The 17,972-nt window shown below is 45.6% G+C and overlaps 1 protein-coding gene and 2 non-coding genes across 3 annotated transcripts in view; 1 reads left to right on the top strand and 2 right to left on the bottom strand.

Moving 5' to 3' along the window:
• Positions 1-2,639: 2,639 nt before the first annotated feature.
• Positions 2,640-2,803, bottom strand: LOC130486621 (U1 spliceosomal RNA). The gene has a single exon (XR_008933748.1). It is a non-coding gene; the product is annotated as a U1 spliceosomal RNA (small nuclear RNA).
• A 1,810-nt stretch (positions 2,804-4,613) lies between these two features.
• LOC130486620 (U1 spliceosomal RNA) lies at positions 4,614-4,777 on the bottom strand. Its single transcript, XR_008933747.1, has one exon. It is a non-coding gene; the product is annotated as a U1 spliceosomal RNA (small nuclear RNA).
• Positions 4,778-9,500: 4,723 nt separating this feature from the next.
• The window catches only part of NAA25 (N-alpha-acetyltransferase 25, NatB auxiliary subunit), a 41,174-nt gene continuing 32,702 nt past the window's right edge, over positions 9,501-17,972 (top strand). Inside the window, exons 1-2 of the mRNA XM_056859591.1 lie at positions 9,501-9,597; positions 16,140-16,225. Of these exons, the coding sequence (XP_056715569.1) occupies positions 9,540-9,597; positions 16,140-16,225 (144 nt within the window). The 5' untranslated portion in view covers positions 9,501-9,539. The remainder of the gene's footprint in view (positions 9,598-16,139; positions 16,226-17,972) is intronic.

The raw sequence follows: 17,972 nt of genomic DNA, 5'->3' as shown, positions 1-17,972 counted from the left end.
GAGAGATGCACTGGATCAAGTCACAAACCTCATGGGGGGGGGGGAAGTAACTTCAATGTTTTTTCCCTTGAGAAAATTTCCCCCCAAAAAACATTTGAAATAATGACCAGCTTGGTGTAGTGGTTAAGAGCAGTGGTTTGGAGTGGTGGTGTCTGATCTAGAGAACTGGTTTTGATTCCCCACTTCTCCACATGAGCGGAAGACGCTAATCTAGAGAACTGGATTTGTTTCCCCACTCCTACACATGAAGCCAGCTTGGGCAAGTCACACACGCTCTCTCAGCCCCACCTACCTCACAGGGTGTCTGTTGTGGGGAGGGGAAGAGAAGGTGATTGTAAGCCGGTTTGATTCTTCCTTAAGTGGTAGAGAAAGTCGGCATATAAAAACCAACTCTTCTTCTTCATCCACAGGATCCAGGGCTGTGCAGAATTTCCCTTCCAGCAGGAGCCCCTCATGCTGTTTTGGATGCAGCCCTCCAGCAGTCAATAACATCATGCCATGGCCATAACGGAATGTAACTGGAGAGGAGCATAACCCCCCAAGTGTGTGCACATAAGTTCAAGAAGACCTGGAGACTCCAGTGTAGTATTCCCTTAGAAAGCCTTTGAGGAAACAGTTCCAAAGCACAAAAATTGTGATTTATGTCTTTACTTCATTTCTACTTATGTAAAACCATTTACTGCTTGTTTAACATGTTATGTTTAATACTTAGGCTTTGTTCAGATTTCTGCAATCCCAGTCCTATTACATTGCTTCTTACATGTCTCATTCTATTGATTGAATTGTCTTGCACTGCGTAATCTCCTTTGAAACTCAGTGAGGCTAACTATCAACAAACAAATAAATAATTTGCCCTCCTTGAACTAAAAAGAGTATAATATATCCAGTAAAATGGATTTCACAAATGCCTCAAATTAAAACTACACTAACTTTTGATACTTTTTGCAGGCCAATGATTCAGCTCAATCCAACCCCTTTCTGACTATAGATTACTCTTCCTACACACTTGACACTGAGAGACACTGTCCTTCAGTGTTACTCCTCTGAAGATGCCTGCCACAGCTGCTGGTGAAACGTCAGGAAAGAAAATACCAAGACCACGGTTACACAGCCCGGATAACCTACAAGAACCAATAAAACTACATGATTCCCTTTATAAAAATGCCCTCCTGACCAGTTCCATTTTACGCATTCTGCAAAAGACAGAAGTGTGGAGTCTGCCTGTCCTCCTCAGCCAACCCATTCCAAGAGTGGTTTGGGGTGGCAGAACCCTTGGATAAAGGCAGCTGGTCATTTTTACCCTTTGAAAGCTGGCACCTTCAGAAGGCTTTGCTCAGCGAAGCAAAGCTTTTGGGGTGCAGCATATTGAAAGAGGTGGTCCTTTGTGGGTACAAAGCAATGAACAGCTTTGTAGGCAATGACCAGTATCTTGAATTGAACCCAAAAACTAATCAGATAAAAGTCAGTCTCTGAAGGACTGAAAGCTATTAACACCACTCTAAAAATACATACAATTTTGTAGGGCAAAAAAATACAATATAATTTTTGCCTCATACATGTTGTTTCCCCCCACCTTATTTCTTTTGATGAAGAAGAAGAGTTAGATTTTATATGCCGATTTTCTCTACCACTTAAAATTGGCTTACAGTCACCTTCCCCTCCCCATAACAGACCCCCTTTGAAGTAGGTGGGGCTGAGAGAGCTCTAAGAGAGCTGTGACTAGCCCAAGGTCACCCAGCCGGCTTTATGTGTAGGAAATCAACCCGGTTCACCACATTAGTGTCCGCAGCACATGTGGAGGAGTGGAGAATCAAACTCGGTTCTCCAGATTAGAGTCCACTGCTCCAAACCACCACTCTTTACCACTACACCACACTGGCTGATCCAGGGAAGTTTTTTATTTTCACAATAATTTATTTATTTAGGTTTTATTTACATTATTCATAAACTACCTTTCTTACTGAGACTCAAAGTGGATTACACAGAGTTGAGTCAATACAACTGACAGGTAGGGACATTCAGTAAACAATGCAATAGGATTAGAATTGTAGAAATCTGGAACCAACCAGAAATCTAAAAACAGAACTGAAGCAAATGATAGGTATTAACAGAACACATTGATTTATGTAAAATTATATAGCAGGATCCTACTTACAGCAACCTATACACAAAAAGTATAGACCACCGTCCCTAATAATTCATCCAAGGAACTAGGTGAGCCATTTTATACAGTGAAAGCCTATTACCTGCGTAGAAAAGGCCTCTAATGTTTTGCATAGTTTGCAGAAGGCCAGGAGAGTGGGAACCTTCCTGGATGCTGGAAGGTTGGCAGGACTATAAAAGAGGAGAGTATTTGCTTGAGGGCTACTTAGTGAACTGCATGTTAGAAAACAAAAGCATCCAATTGCGGGGGGAGGGGGTTAGCCTCTCACACAGAGACACAGGAAAACCACTAATAATAAAAGCTTTGCTGCCTTTGAACCACAACCGTAACGGGCAAGTATGAACAGCCAGGAGAACAGACAGTAAAAGTCAGTGAACACTGCTTCTCTGGGGGGAAAACCAGGAGATTTTAAAAAGAACATTATTTGTGCTTTATACAAAACACAAAGCCTTTTCTGTCTTTGAACCAGGATGATCAGGGGAAAGCGCGAACGCAGTCCCCCACTACCACAAATTATGCAGTCGAGTTTCCCGCATTTGGGGAAATCGCAGGGGTCAGCACACCCGAAGTGCAATGGATGAGCCTCACCCTGGGAAAACCACCTTCGTGATCATGGTGTCTCCCCTGCCAGGTAAGTATGAGTTGAGAGGGCACCGGCACCCCCTCGCCTCTCCTGGGCCCTGACTCCCAGCTCACAGTGGCCACCACCACCCCCTTCCTGTCATCTCACCCCAGCACATCTGTAACACTGCTGTGCTCCAAACCGCATGATGTGTTCTGGGGGGCAAGGGGAACCCCGATCTGCACCTCTTTTTTGTTCCCACAATGCTCTGCCTGTACATTAATTTGCATACCTGCCCGCCTCTCGCTGCTTCCTTCTGACGCAATCTTTGGCTATCCTGTGCAGACTGCTGAATCCGTTTCAGCGGCCTTTCTATTGGGGCTCTGGAATGGCAGGGCGGAGTCTCAATGCATCATTCTGCCTGCATCCTGGAAGAATAAATCACAGGGGGCGGGTGGGGGGGGGCGATGTTGTTAGTCTATTACAGCAAAAACAAGAAGCAGACAAAGAGTCTTTTGACATGTTAAGGGCAGGCAGGTTTTTCTGTGAATCATTATGTTCTGTTCCTCATTCCTTTTCTTCTGTTTGCTGTTGTTTCATTCCACCCTTAGAACAACTACTAATTTGGAAGTAAATCACATTTGGGCTGGGTTGTCACCAATATGGGGATTTGTAATTTAATTTATTGTTATGGCCATTGGCTAGCATATCAATATAGGGATGACATTCTATCTCGTGCTACCAGCAGTTTAGAAATCCTGAAGTGGTGCCTGGAGGCAGTTTTGGAGTGAACATAAGAACACAAGAAAGGCCCTGCTGGATCAGACCAAGGTCCATTAAGTCCAGCAGTCTGTTCACACAGTGGCCAACAAGGTGCCTCTAGGAAGCCCACAAGCAAGACGACTGCAGCAGAATTGTCCTGCCTTTGTCCCAAAGCACCTAATAGGCATGCTCCTCTGATCCTGGAGAGAAAAGGTTCCACAGCCTCTCATTGGCTGATGCCACAGTATCTGCCTACCCACCCTGAAGGCAGGAATTTGCTGGGATGCCTGGAAGGCAGAACTAGAGGCCATCCATCACAGGGCCTTCTGAGATCAGACAGGTGGCAACCTGAGAGGGGGCCTTCTTGGTCATGGCACCAAAGCTCTGGAACTTACTCTCCAGGGAGATTCATCTGTTCCCTTCTGTTGCCGTCTTCCATCCATGGGTGAAGGCTTGTTTCGTTTGGCACTCCCTCCATGACCTCTCCTTCCTAACCAATTGCCTAATTGATGTTTGATGAAGCAGAGAACTGGGTGGAAAGACCCAATTAACAAAGTGGGAAGCTGCCACCCTGAACAAAGGAAAAGGAAAGCTTTTATACTTTATTCAAAGAGGCGGATACATTCTCATATAAGGAGGTAGATTCATATACCATATAAGGCAGAACAGTGAATACACTACCAAAGAATGCAGAGTAAGCAGATCGCCTTGTAGCAAGTGCAGATACGCAGACGCACAGAGAATAGGATCTCTATTCAGCTGAGATAACGGTGGATTCAAGGCTAGGGGCCCGCCAGGGGCATACGTGATGGCAGTACAATCGTATAATGCTGATTGTGTTCCAGGGGATATTTACAGGCACAGCTCCTGAACTGTCCCTAAAATGACTAAACTGAGGCTATCATACTTTGGTCACATTATGAGAAGACAAGACTCACTGGAAAAGACAATAATGCTGGGAAAAGCTGGAAGGCAGCAGGAAAAGAGAAGGACTCAACATGAGATGGGTTGACTGAATCAAGGAAACCCCAGCCACACTTAACACAAAACATACAAAAGGAGAAATGGAAGAGATAGAAAAAAGTAGATAAAAGAAAGATTTTTCTGTCTTTGAACCAGGATGATCAGGGGAAAGCGCGAACGCAGTCCCCCACTACCACAAATTATGCAGTCGAGTTTCCCGCATTTGGGGAAATCGCAGGGGTCAGCACACCCGAAGTGCAATGGATGAGCCTCACCCTGGGAAAACCACCTTCGTGATCATGGTGTCTCCCCTGCCAGGTAAGTATGAGTTGGGAGGGAACCAGCACCCCCTCGCCTCTCCTGGGCACTGACACCCAGCTCACAGTGGCCACCGCCACACCCCTTCCCCTCAGCTCAGCTCAGCACATCAGTAACGCTGCTGTGCTCCAAAGTGCATGATGTGTTCTGGGGGGGACAGGGGAACCCCGATCAGCATTCTTTTTGTTCCCACAATGCTCTGCGTGTACAGTAATTTGCATACCCGCCCATCTCTCACTGCTTCCTTCTGACGCAATATGCAGACAGCTGCATCCGCTTCAGCGGCCTTTCCATTGGAGCTCTGGAATGGCAGGGCGGAGTCTCAATGCATCCTTCCGCCTGCTTCCTGGAAGAACAAATCACGGGGGGGGGGGGGGTCTTGTTGTTAGTCGATTACAGCAAAAACAAGAGTTTTTTGACATGTTAATGGCAATCAGCTTGTTTCATGGACTAGAGCCCATCAAATGCATCACTCCGTTCTCTTCCCCATTCTGTTTCTTCTGTCTGTTGCCTTATCACATCCTTATGCCAGCTATGTATCTGAAAGTAAATTACACTGGATTTCACAGGAATTTACTTCCAAGGAGTAGTGCATTGGATCAGGCCATTCTCAAATTAAATTAGACAAGTTATGCTCCTCCTGAGGCATCCTGGGAGGCTGAAGAGTCCTAAAAAGTCATTTAAAGCTTGACCATCCCTGGATGATGTTTTTGAGGGTGGGAATGAATTCCTTTTTCAAAGATCCCTGTGTGCAAAGGGGAAACGTTTGATCATGTGGATATGTTCTGCTAACAGTGGTGTGTTCCCCCAGCACAGGGAGCTTTTCCAGGCTCTTGTGCCAAGGGAAGGCGCCATCGTTATCAGAACAGATCTGATGAAACACACTTCTGCATGTGTTCTGGGGTTGCACAGATTTTCCATTCCAGTGGCAGCCTCTCCTGAAGCTATGTTGCATACAACTCTACACCATTCAGAAACAACTTGTCTGGGCCATAAAGAGATCTAATGGGAGCAGGGCATGGCCCCTCCTGCCTGTGCACAGAAGGTCAGGATGGCTCGGAGACCCCTGCCTAGGAGTGGACTTATGCCTTAGAGAAGCAATGGCCAGAGGATGAAAACACAAGATAAAAGTGAAAGATGTAAAAGAATATTATGTGTTTGGATAAATTTAGATAAATAAAAACATTTACTAGGTTCACAAGAAAAACATCCATTGAGGAAAAACTGTGTGTTTAAACAGCTGAGGGGGTCTTTTCCTCCTTATGTGTGGAACCTACTCCTATGCAATCTAGTTCTCTGTATAAGCAGAAGACTTCAGAGATATGCAGAAAAATGTAAGCATCTAAAAATTTTAAACGGGATTGAGCATATTCATTCCCCACCTCGAGGTTCAGAATGTTGAGGGCTGTTGGGTGTCAGGAAAAGTAGGGGGAGCAGAGGGGAAATTGACCCACCAAAACCCTTGAGCAGGACATTAAAGACGGGGATGAATGCTATGAGACATACCTCTCCTGATTCCCTCCCCCCCCCCCATCCAGGATGATAAACTCCAAGGGTTGTACCTTCTTTGAGGTGGGAGTCTTAAGGGGAATGATCAGAAGAAAAGCACTTCCTGCAGTCCTAATTATTTGAACTCCCAAGCACTCTTTCATCCCACGACTGCTAGAATGGAAGTGAAATTAGAGTCAGAGGATCTTGCGCTGTAAAATTCATTGGGAACCCCCCCCCAAGACAGTTAAAAACACTCCCCTTCAAGCACTATACTGGATAGATGAACAGTTTCTTATGGAAGCATCACAACTGTGGCACACTGGGGGTGGGGGAGGGTCATCAACTGTCGGTTCCCAGCTTCCTGCAATTCCTTCAAATTGTTTTTCCAAGCCTTAAAAAAAAAGAATTGAATAATACGTAGCTCAAAAGTGGCTGGAGTTCAAGTCCCATAACAACTCAACTATTATACCTATAAAACTGAGGGGTGAGGAAGGGAGATGGATTATTAGTTTGCCTAAAGCCAACAAATAAACTCATGGTTTGAGGCAAGATATTATGTAGTACTAGTAACAACAACAATTTGAGTTGTTGCAGGAAAACGGAGGTTCGCAGAGGAGAGAGACCCGAGACCGTTAGTTGAGAAAACAGTTTTATTACAGCTGTGACCCAGCCTGCAGTTGACAAGCAGAAAGACTGAGCCCCAATTGTACTGGGGAAAGAACTTTTATCCCAATTCCAGGCTAAGACATAACACGTCACCATTTGGTGCTTATCGGATAGTTTCACAGAGTCAGGAGCACAGATGCACAGCGGTTCTATCCAGTCCCCGTTATCATTTACCATGACTTTTCCCCCACTGACTCAACACACAGAGCTGTCTTGTACTGCAGCAGACTTCTTCCCTTGCTGTATCAATACATTCAGAGGAGAAAAGGTTATCAAGAACTATTAAATCAAAACACTCAAGTGGATCCTCCACAGACAGAGGAAGTCTACCTTGCTGTCTCAGAGTTCAGTAGCACATGCTTTGACTCTCAAAAGCTTATACCCTGAAATCTTGTTGGTCTCTAAGGTGCTACTGGTCTCAAATCTAGCTCTTCTGTTGCAGACCAACATGGCTACCCTCTGAAACTACATAATAGTAGTGTGTCTGAAACAACATTAAGAGCAAAAGAACATAAGAATATAAGAAAGGCTATGCTGGATCAGTCCAAGGTCCATCAAGTCCAGCAGTCTGTTCACACCGTGGCCAACCAGGAGCCTCAAGGAAGCCACTAACAAGATGACTGTAACAGCATTGTCCTTCCTGTGTTCCAAAGCACCCAATATAACAGGCACGCTCATCTGATCCTGGAGAGAATAGGGATGCATCATGACTAGTATCTATTTTTACTAGTAGCCATGGTTAGCCCCCTCCTCCATGAACATGTCCACTCCCCTCTTAAAGCCTTCCAAGTTGGCAGCTGCCACCACATCCTGGAGCAGGGAGTTCCACAATTTAACTATAAAAACTGTTATTGTGCTTTAGGTCATAATCATAAATTGAGTATTGGATTAACGTGCCACTTCCCCCCATCTCTCCAAGGAACTCAGAATGGTATATAGCACCTAATATAATGGGCATGCTATTCCGATCCTGGAGATAATAGGTAGGCATCATGACTAGTAGCCATTTTGACCAGTAGCCATGGTTAGCCCCCTCCTCCATGAACATGTCCACTCCCCTCTTAAAGCCTTCCAAGTTGACAGCTGCCACCACATCCTGGAGCAGGGAGTTCCACAATTTAACTATAAAAACTGTTATTGTGCTTTAGGTCATAATCATAAATTGAGTATTGGATTAACGTGCCACTTCCCCCCATCTCTCCAAGGAACTCAGAATGGTATATAGCACCTAATATAATGGGCATGCTACTCCGATCCTGGAGATAACAGGTAGGCATCATGACTAGTAGCCATTTTGACTAGTAGCCATGGATAGCCCTCTCCTCCATGAACATATCCTCTCCCCTCTTAAAGCCTTCCAAGTTGGCAGCCATCACCACATCCTGGGCAGGGCCAGGGCCAGTCATTTTTGCGCCCTAGGCGAGGCTGACTACTTGTGCAACCCCCCCAAATGCCCACCCACTTTCAAAAACAGTCGTCTTGTAGGAAAACAAATTAAACCACAAAACTATTTATAAGACTGGTTCTTGTAGGTTATCCGGTCTGGGTGACCACGGTCACACAGCCCGGAGAACCTACAAGAACCAATGAACTCTGACCGTGAAAGCCTTGGACAATATTTATAAGACGTTATAACTAATTATATTCCACAGCACTATTGCGGTACTTAGCTTAAAATAAAAATATATATATAAACTGCCAGTTGCGTCCCCCTTTGTGGGGTGTGTAAAATTTTAATCAAATTAATTCTAGCATATTAGAAAAATGTAATTTTTCTATTATATTTGTAAGCTGTGGTTATTTATATAAGTCAGTAAAAAGCAGTATTGTCTAACTTAAACTAAAAAAAGCAGGTAATTTTTCGTATCTAAAACAAGAAGGTATAAAAAAACAACATGTAACCACGGAAATAAAATCAGAGTTAGGGTGAATTTAGGAAAAGGGGATATTCAAATCCTCTTAAAACAAAGGGTTTTGGAGGAGTATATATAAGATATAAAGGGCGGGGTTTTATTAGGAAACTTTCACTTTTAAACCCAAAAAGGGCTGAAATCCTCTCCTCTTTGCCTGGCAAAATAAAAAAAAAAGCTTTTTTTCTCCCTTTGCTTCTTAAACCTGGCGTCGTCTCTACTTTGTAATAATAAAATCTAGTCACCCAAAAAAAAGTGTATTTACATCCAACACCTTCCCCCCCCCCAAGAAACTAAAACTGTGGGCCCCCTGGGGCCAGTTCTGAGGGCCGCGGCCTAGGCGACCGCCTCGCGGGCCTTGCTGGTAGCCCCGGCGGCCCTGGTTCCTGGGGCAGGGAGTCCCACCCGTATTCACACCCCAGCCGGCCCACAAACCGCCCCGCCGGGTAGGCTGGTCTCCGAGGAGGAGGAGGAGGAGGGCCTGCCCGGCCGGGGCGATGTGATCCTTTCCCTCCTGCGACGTTATTGGGCCAGCGAGCGGCCCCCTCAGGGCGGCTTCCGCGCCTGCCAACCAGGGGCCGCGGAGGCCGGGCCGGGCGGCGGCGGCAGGTAGGCCCTCAGGCCCGCCCCTCGCCCAACCCGCCCGCCCGCCCGCCCAGGCAGGGGTGGCGGCGGCTGCGCGCTGCGGTTCTGCGCTCTCATCATGGCGGCGCGGAGCCATGTGCAGGACCCCAACGACCGGCGCCTCCGGCCCATCTACGGTACCGAGCGGCGGGGGGGGGAGGGGAGTGAAGGAGGCCCGCGGCGCGCCCAACCCCCCCCCCCAAGCCGTCCCTCACGGGACCCGCCTGCCCCCCCCCCCACGCCGGCGTCCGCGCTCCCGCCACTGCCCCCCTCTTTCCCCCGAGCGCGCGCCTTTCCCCGCCGCCTTCCCCCCCTCAGGGGTGTCCTTCACCCCATAACCTCCTCCGCCCCCCTCCCACACACGCACTCCCTTCCCGCCTTTTTTTCTCCTTCAAAGGACGCCATGGGTTTCCCCCCCCCAGAGGGCGCCCAGTAAGGGGATATTAGCCGGCTGCCCCACGTATGCCCTGGTTGTTGGGGAGTGGGGGGAGAGCAGATTACCTTGCTTCTTTACCCCTTAAAACTGGGGGGTTACAGTATCATGAGTCCTCAGGAGCTTCTTTATCCCTTAAAACTGGGGGGTTACAGTATCATGAGTCCTCAGGAGCCCTCCTTTTGCTGGGGGAGGGGGAGCCTCAGGTCCTTAATGAGTGAGTGGTTGGGGTGAGGAAGAGTGAAGATTCTTCACCTCCCCCCCCAAAAAAAAGACTACATGTGCTATGAGGTGCCATGAGATGAAGTAGAAGGGTTTTGTGAGGGGGAAATGGTGGGCTATGTCCCGGATTAAAGTCTTGCCTCTTTATCTCTTAAAACTGGGGGGGGGTTGTTTACAATATCCTGATCTCTGCCTCAGGAGCCCCCCTTTTGCTGGGGGAGGGGGAGCCTCAAGTCCTTAAAGAGTGAGTGGTTGGGGTGAGGAAGAGTGTGAAGATTCTTCACCCCCACCCCAAAAAAGACAACACATGCTATGAGGTGCCATGAGATGAAGTAGCAGGGAGGGTTTTGTGAGGGGGGGAATGGTGGGCTGTGCCTCCCCCCCCCACAACTTTCCCACATGCTCCCAGTTCTGGAGAGAGTGCATGCAGAGGGGCTAGAGCCCCCACATAAAATACTGGGGGGGGTGCAGTTCCCCCCCCCCCAGTTCCTGGGGTGTATGCACACTGGAGAATCCCACTACCCTTCTTGTGCGATACTTTTATGCAATTAAACTGCACGGCATGGTGTAATAGATGGGGAGGGTCAAATGAGCCAGAAATCAAGGTCTGCCATTAACTGGTGCTGAGACTGTTATAGATGGGGGAGGGCCCCCCCCCCCATTATGTTATCATCAGAAAATTCTTTATGCTGAGACAGGCTGTGGAACATAAAACCTATTTTTCCTAATTTCAGATCAATTGAGGAAGGGGTTTGATGTAGGATGTCTGGGGATGTGAACTTTAGTTGGGGCATTTTATTTAGTTGGGGTTAGGATAGGTGCCCGTGTGCATGTTAGCAGAGTTCTGGGGGGAAAACATGGAGAAGGGGGACTTTGGCCGCTTTGAGGTGAGAGAATAGCAGGGGAAGATGACTGTGAAGTGAAAGCAGAATTTCAGGAGTGGAAGTTTGCCCCCCCTTTGAAAATGTTAGGGTTTGGAGGTTTCCTTCCCATTATGCTTTTGCAGTCCATATAGTGGTCCAGGCACACTGTGAAGGCCCTTTTACAGTCCATGCAAACCTCATCTCTGTATCAGGATGGCAACCTATTTGTATGTGTGCACCCGCATGGCCTGTATGCTGTTTTCTTGTTGATGCTGGGTCCAGGACTGATACCTGGATCTAAGTATTAATTATTCCCTAGCTTCAGGGTATGTGTTTGCTCTCCTCCTGTTTGAATCTGTTGTTGCCTCATCTTTGTGCCGCAGTTGTTGCGTGAAACTTTTCAGATCTTTGGCATCTTTTGAGTTGTGCAGGCGAAGCAATTTAGCTGCAGTGCTCTTCCATGGGGCATGTACTTTGTTAACTTGTGTGTCTCCCCCCCTCCCATCCCCAACAGTAAAACTTGCAAGATAAGCTGACCTGGGTACCTTGTCTCTACAGGAAACAGCTCCGTAATATTCCAAAATTTGCTACCCACTCTGTTTTTTCTACCTTCGTTAGGAAGTGTGTTAGTTATGATCACGGAGTGGTTTGCTGTATTCTTTTGCAAGTCCTGGCAAAGGAAGATAAAATGCAGTACGTAGTCTGAGGGGTTTCTAAACATTCAACACTGAAGAAAGTTCAGCCCAAGGCAGAGGCTACTCTTAGCGTAGCCGGTATAAAATACTGAAACTTAAACTCCTGGGTAGGCCTGATGGTGTTTTTCCTGCGGACTTGGAAGTTTAAAGTAGAGTTGGACTGAGGCTTGTGCTGCTTGAAATGATACCAGTAGGATGGGGCCGGAGTCTGTCTTGTATAAAGTTCTTCCTATACGTCTCTTGACGTGAATCAGGTTGGCTCAGAATCTGGTTCTGCTTGGTGTTGATTCTTAAGACCAGCTTGCTTTAGAAAAGAATTCCTTGAATTTCAGATTTGTACAGTCGGTTTCAGTGCTGCAGGCTGCAGGTTTCCCCATGGGGAGGAGGTGCAGCAGCATGCTGTTGTGAAGTGTTTTTGCCTTGGAAGAATAAAGAATTCATTCTTAAAGGGGTGTTAAGTTTGAAAATTAGGTTAGAAAAAGTGAGATGCACTTACCGGTAGTTTTATAAAGTGGCATATTTTTGTGTCTTGGTTTTCCAAAGTTGTATTAGAAAACACTCAACAAATTACATATATAGAACTGTTTTGACGACAAGTGGAAGTCCTAAATGTGCTTGGATCTGGCAAAGTCCTGTCATGCGTGTAGAAGCCACTTATTCGGAATTGCTAATGCCTGAATTGCTAACGCTAATAAGACAATTAGATAAATAAGCATTTGCACTGTCCAATGCAAGTATTTGCATTGTCCAATGTTTTGAACTGAAAATGGTGTCGTGTTGTAAAGTTTCTCAGTTTTTATATGCGTCTAATAATTTGTAATTATGTGAGCATTCTTCACAAAAATGAACACAGTATGGTTAGGAATGTAAATTGTCCTTGCATCTACTGCACTACATCTGTGAATGTGAGATGTAAACATCAGGGCAAAACCCACAACTTTTCTCTGAAGGCAGCCTCGTTTACCTCTGCAGGTAACATTATGTTCAAGCAAGCCTTTATTTTGTTTCATCAGCAACATACAACCTTTTATTTGGTGAAGGTTAGATGATGGTTTGTGCTCCCTTTGTATCTTTATTGGTTACATGTTACAAAAAAGTTTAATTAAGCTGTACTTACTTGTTTCCCCTAATCACCATCCTTAGAACATTTTAATATTCTGAAGGTAACCATTTATCTTTCTAGTACAGGAAGCTAGCAGCATTTTAGATTCTGGATAAACTTGTTTGCATTACTTTGATGCGTAGTATTTCAGGTTTGATTTCCTTGAGACTTGTCCCATTTCCGATCTCACCGCATATAAAACATATCACAGCCTTCTCATTAGCTACTGTTCCGACTAGAGTACCATCGGAGAGCAGTAACACAGCTGTATGTGCAAGTTTTACTGTGGAAGAAAACTTGCAGTGGATGTGACTGAACATGGGTAAGGGTGCATTATGGTGCCTACTCTGTGGCAGTGATGGATTTACTAGAGGACCCGCAGTTCTTCTTTCGCAATATATTTTGCAGATAAAATTGCTCACATTTGCTGCAACTTAGATGCCGCAGCCGAGTCAGTTAAGTCTTGGAATGCTATTGGAATGCAATCTGGGTCTAGTTGCATGGATGACTTTTCAGTTGCGAGACCTGATGAAGTGGACAAAAAGGCTGCTTGGAGGTGCGCGGCCCATCGCATTTAGGCTTAGCCCCTGCCGATCATGAGCTGGGCCAGGTTGGTCAGTTGGAGCCGGGAGGTAATAAATACCTCTCCTTGGGAAGCTGTTGTTCCAGCCGCTTTGGAGGAGGTGGTTGTGAGAACTGAAGAGGGTGCCCCTGGTCCCAAATAACCTATATAACTGCTGCCTGGTGGCCATCATTCCACTCTTGGGTGAGGTGCCCAAGGAGGGGGTGGCTACGCAGTTTCAGGTGCTGTTGGAGGAGCTGGATTGTCTAGGCTCCTTTCAAGACAGATTCAGGCCTGGGTTTGGGATGGAAGCAGCCGTGGTCGCCCTGACAGATCTTCACTGGGAGAATGATGGGGAGAGTATGTCTAAATTGATTCTGTTGGATCTGTCAGCGGCTTTCAGTACCATTGACCATGGTATCCTTCTGGAGAGGCAGGCTGGCTGGGCTGGGAGTGTGGGGAGCTCCATGCTTCAGTGGCATTGCTTTTACTTGGTTGACACATTCCAGAAAGTGGTGTTGTGGGGGTGGGGGCTGCAGCTAAACTCCATGGTACTTGTGCTATAGATTCCCTCCGGGATCCATCTTGTTCCCCGTGCTGAGTACATCTACATGAAACTGCTGGGAGAGATTATTGGGATTTGGAATAAGGTGCCACCAATGTGCAGATGGCATTTAGCTCTATTTCTCCTTAATAGCTGAATCAGGCGGGTCTGTGCAGCCTTGAACAGGTGCCTAAAGAAGGTATTGAGATGAAGAGGGGCTACTAAAGTGAGGCTCAGTCCAAACAAGTGTGAGGTAGTGTTGGTGAATGGCAAAGGCTCTCAAAGACTGAGGAGTCAACCAGTCCTGGGGGGTGGGGATGGCACTCTCCCTGAAGGTGCAGGTTTGTTGATTGATACTCAGTCCTGGCCTTCCACTGAAACGCCAGAGAGCCAGCATGGTGTAGTGGTTTGGAGTGGTGGACTCTGATCTGGGGAACCGGGTTTGATTCCCCGCTCCTCCACATGAACAACGGAGGCTAATCTGGTGAACTGGATTTGTTTCCCTCTCCTACACACAAAGCCAGCTGGGTGACCTTGGGCAAGTCAAAGCTTTATTAAGAGCTCTCTCAGCCCCACCTACCTCACAGGGAGTCTCTTGTGAGGAGGGGAAGGGAAGGTGATTGTAAGCCGGTTTGAGTCTCCCTTGAGTGGTAGAGAAAGTCGGCATATGAAAACTAACCTTCTTATGGCTGTTGCTCAGAAAATATGACTTGAGCATGGTGGTCAGTGCTGTGATCACAGATGGGTTCTATTATTGTAATGTGTTCTAAACGGGGCTGCCTTCAGAAACTGTTTGGAAACTTGAATTGGTGCAGAATGCAGCAGCAAGTTGTCGCTCCTGGATACCAGGATTATATATCATCCCTGTGTTGAAAGATCTACACGCTCTGTCTGTCCATCTGTTTCCAGTTGCTGTTCAAGTCATGGTTCTTACCTATAAGGCCCTAAGTGACTTGGGGCCAGGGTACTTGAAGGACCGCCCTGCACATATTGTACCGCCCACCTGTTAAGATCCTTTTCTCAAACCTTGCTCTCTGTGCCTTGCATGCAGAGGTTGTGTGTGTGTAAAGTGCCTTCAAGTCGCAGCCGACTTATGGCGACCCCTTTTGGGGTTTTCATGGCAAGAGACTAACAGAGGTGGTTTGCCAGTGCCTTCCTCTGCACAGCAACCCTGGTATTCCTTGGTGGTCTCCCATCCAAATACTAACCAGGGCTGACCCTGCTTAGCTTCTGAGATCTGACGAGATCAGGCTAGCCTGGGCCATCCAGGTCAGGGCATGCAGAGATTAGGCAGATGGCAATCAGTGGCAGGGCTTTTTTGGTATTGACACCTTGCCCTTCACATGCCCTTCTCTTTGAGGCTCATCTGGCTCGCTTTGCTTTCCTTCAGACTCTAGGCCAAAACATTTCTCTTTATTTAGACTTTTAAGTAAGCAGTTTTGTATCAGATTGATAGTCTGTTCCTAGCCTGAGGACTGTTTTATCAATATCATTTTAGGCTATTTATAAACTTTTATTGGTTATTGGTGTGTTTTATTGCCTCATCTTTATTATGTTCCTGCTTCTTCTATTAAACTGATAGCAAAACATCCATTCATCGCTTGTACTAATTATAGGGGTCACACTCCTGAAACATATGCAATGTTTACACACCCAGATGCGTGAATAACCCATGTTCAGATAAGGAAACAAAAAGAACAAATAACCAGTTATGAATTTATACTGGACACTGCTTTTGAACTCCACTTCTAACTCGTGAATAAATAAAGTGCAAAGAACCACTTTGCTTTGGATTTCCATTATACCAAATCAGACCAGTGGTCTAGCTAGCTCAGTATTGCCTGCTGTGCCTTAAGAGTCTTGGGCAGAGAAGGAACTTTTTGAACACCTACTCCCTGAGATCATTTAACTGCAAATGCCTGGAGTCGAACCTAAAACCTTATGGAAGCAAAACAGGTTCTCTGCTCACTGAAATATGATCCCTCTGTACTTTTTTGTGAATTGTAACTCAGCAGGTGACCCCTAAATTCTAGTGTTTGAGAGAATGGAAATGGAGTGTGCAAGGAGATAAGCCAAAATAGAAATAATTAAATATATTGTTTGTGTTCTGATCATAGCATTTATAGCCTTGTGTTCCTTGATCACATTCCTCTATGATCATCATCCTGCCCTCATATTAAGCCACCATAAGGCCTAGGCGTAGGGATCCAGCTTTCCAGTTTGTGCTTGTAACCACTTTGGGTCTTTTCTTTCTTTAGATTACCTTGATAATGGCAATAATAAAATGGCAATCCAGCAGGCAGACAAGCTGCTGAAAAAACACAAAGATCTTCACTGTGCTAAGGTGAGCTCAGGGTTCATTTGTTTTAACTTGCTAATTTGTCTGTCTTGAATCTTAAACAAGTCAGGGCCAACTGTGTTCTTTGGCTGTTGCCTTGCCAGCACTGGTTGGGGTGGAGCATCTGAGACTGATATTTTGGAGAAGTGAGATTTGTTCTTCCCCTGCTACTTTTATGTCAGCTTTCTGTAAGGGGGCAGTTGTCCATTCTTTTTCATTTTAATTTAATTGTAGTTAACACTGCCCTGCCTTTCTTCAAATTTACACCGTCAACTTTGCTGCATTAGCCAAGTCCCTAAATTGCAGCTGAGTAAAAGTTAATAATTTTCAACTTTTCGTTTCTTACCACAGTGAATTAGAGCAAATTAAAGTTGGTCAATTGGCCAGTTAAATATGGTTACATATTTTCAAATAATGGCCAAGAATTTAGCCATAGCAGTCATTCCAGAGGGGTAACCTGCTGCAGAGAAAAAACAACAGCAGTCTTGTATTATCTTGAAGACCAATAACATTTTTATTCCAGCATAACCTTTCATGGGCTAGACCTCACCTTTCAGATGCAATAAATGGATCTTCACTATGCTGTAATGTTAAGTAGGAAATATAAAAAGGAACATGAAAAGAAACGAACAGCCTGGTCAGGAAGCATGAAATGAAGAAAATACTTCAATCATATATAATTCTGATCTAATCAAGAAAAATGCAGAGACCATTCATTAGTTTTGCTGAACTAATTAACACCTGCAGTGAGTGAGGAGTCCCAGATTTGTATCTCACTATAAGAGTTTACTGTCTTAGCAAAACCTGAGGAAATTAAAAAAAACTTTGCTTATGACTTATGGAGAGGAAAATCGGGTAGAAGAATTGTTCCATTTCAAAACCTGCCTGTTTACACTAGGGTTGGAATTGTAGTCAATTACAATTTGGTCAGATATTCTATGAAGCTAAGAAGAACTTTGTATAGGGTGACACCCTGAATTCATTATTGTATCATGGTTTTATCTTATAACAATGTCTGGAATGGAGGTCTTTTGCTCCACAGTCTTGGAGGAGCCATGATCATACCGCTCCCTAATACGCTTCATTTATGCTCTGCTAATCTAGCCTTGCATAAAAACTGACCCATGTCTTTTATAGCTGCTGCCTGTGCTTTAAGTTTAATGTTAAGCATGATTCAACACTGTGCAGCCTCTGAAATCGCAAGATAAAATCGAAGATGTATTTTGTGTATTGATTATTCTAATATATTTATATTTACCCCGTGCTGTTGGCTATAAATAATAATGTGGGGGGGGGGGAGTGAAGAAATTGCTTCTTTTTTAGAATGGCTCTTTTATTCCCCCCCCCCCCAATGCACTCTTTGAAATAACATGTTTGGGGGAAACAGTAGGAAGTGTTATAGAATGTTGAGGGGGGGAAACTGAAGGGGAGAGATAGGCTGTATGTATATTTTATAAGAACACTTTATAAAAGAATGGGGTTGTACCTCCCCCTTTGGTTCTCAGTTTCAGGAAGTACTCCTGGGTCCATCACTACTCTTGGATGGCCCCGAAGTGGTGGCGGGTGGATGTGTCTTTTACCTGACAAGGCTAGTGTAGCAGCTGTGCCCTGTCTTAGACAGAGGTGATCTGGGCTATGGTTGTGTTTGCCGTAGTGATGTCAATAACAGATTATTGGAGCGTTCTCTTCTTGGGATGCCTGTGCTTTAGCAGCTGCAGTTAGTCCAGTGTGTGGCTACTAAAGTGTTGGTGGG

The sequence above is a fragment of the Euleptes europaea genome, chromosome 13, assembly GCF_029931775.1.
Source record: "Euleptes europaea isolate rEulEur1 chromosome 13, rEulEur1.hap1, whole genome shotgun sequence".
NCBI lineage: Eukaryota > Metazoa > Chordata > Lepidosauria > Squamata > Sphaerodactylidae > Euleptes > Euleptes europaea.
Note: the sequence above shows the minus strand (reverse complement) of the source record. Positions and strands in the feature narration are given on the sequence as shown.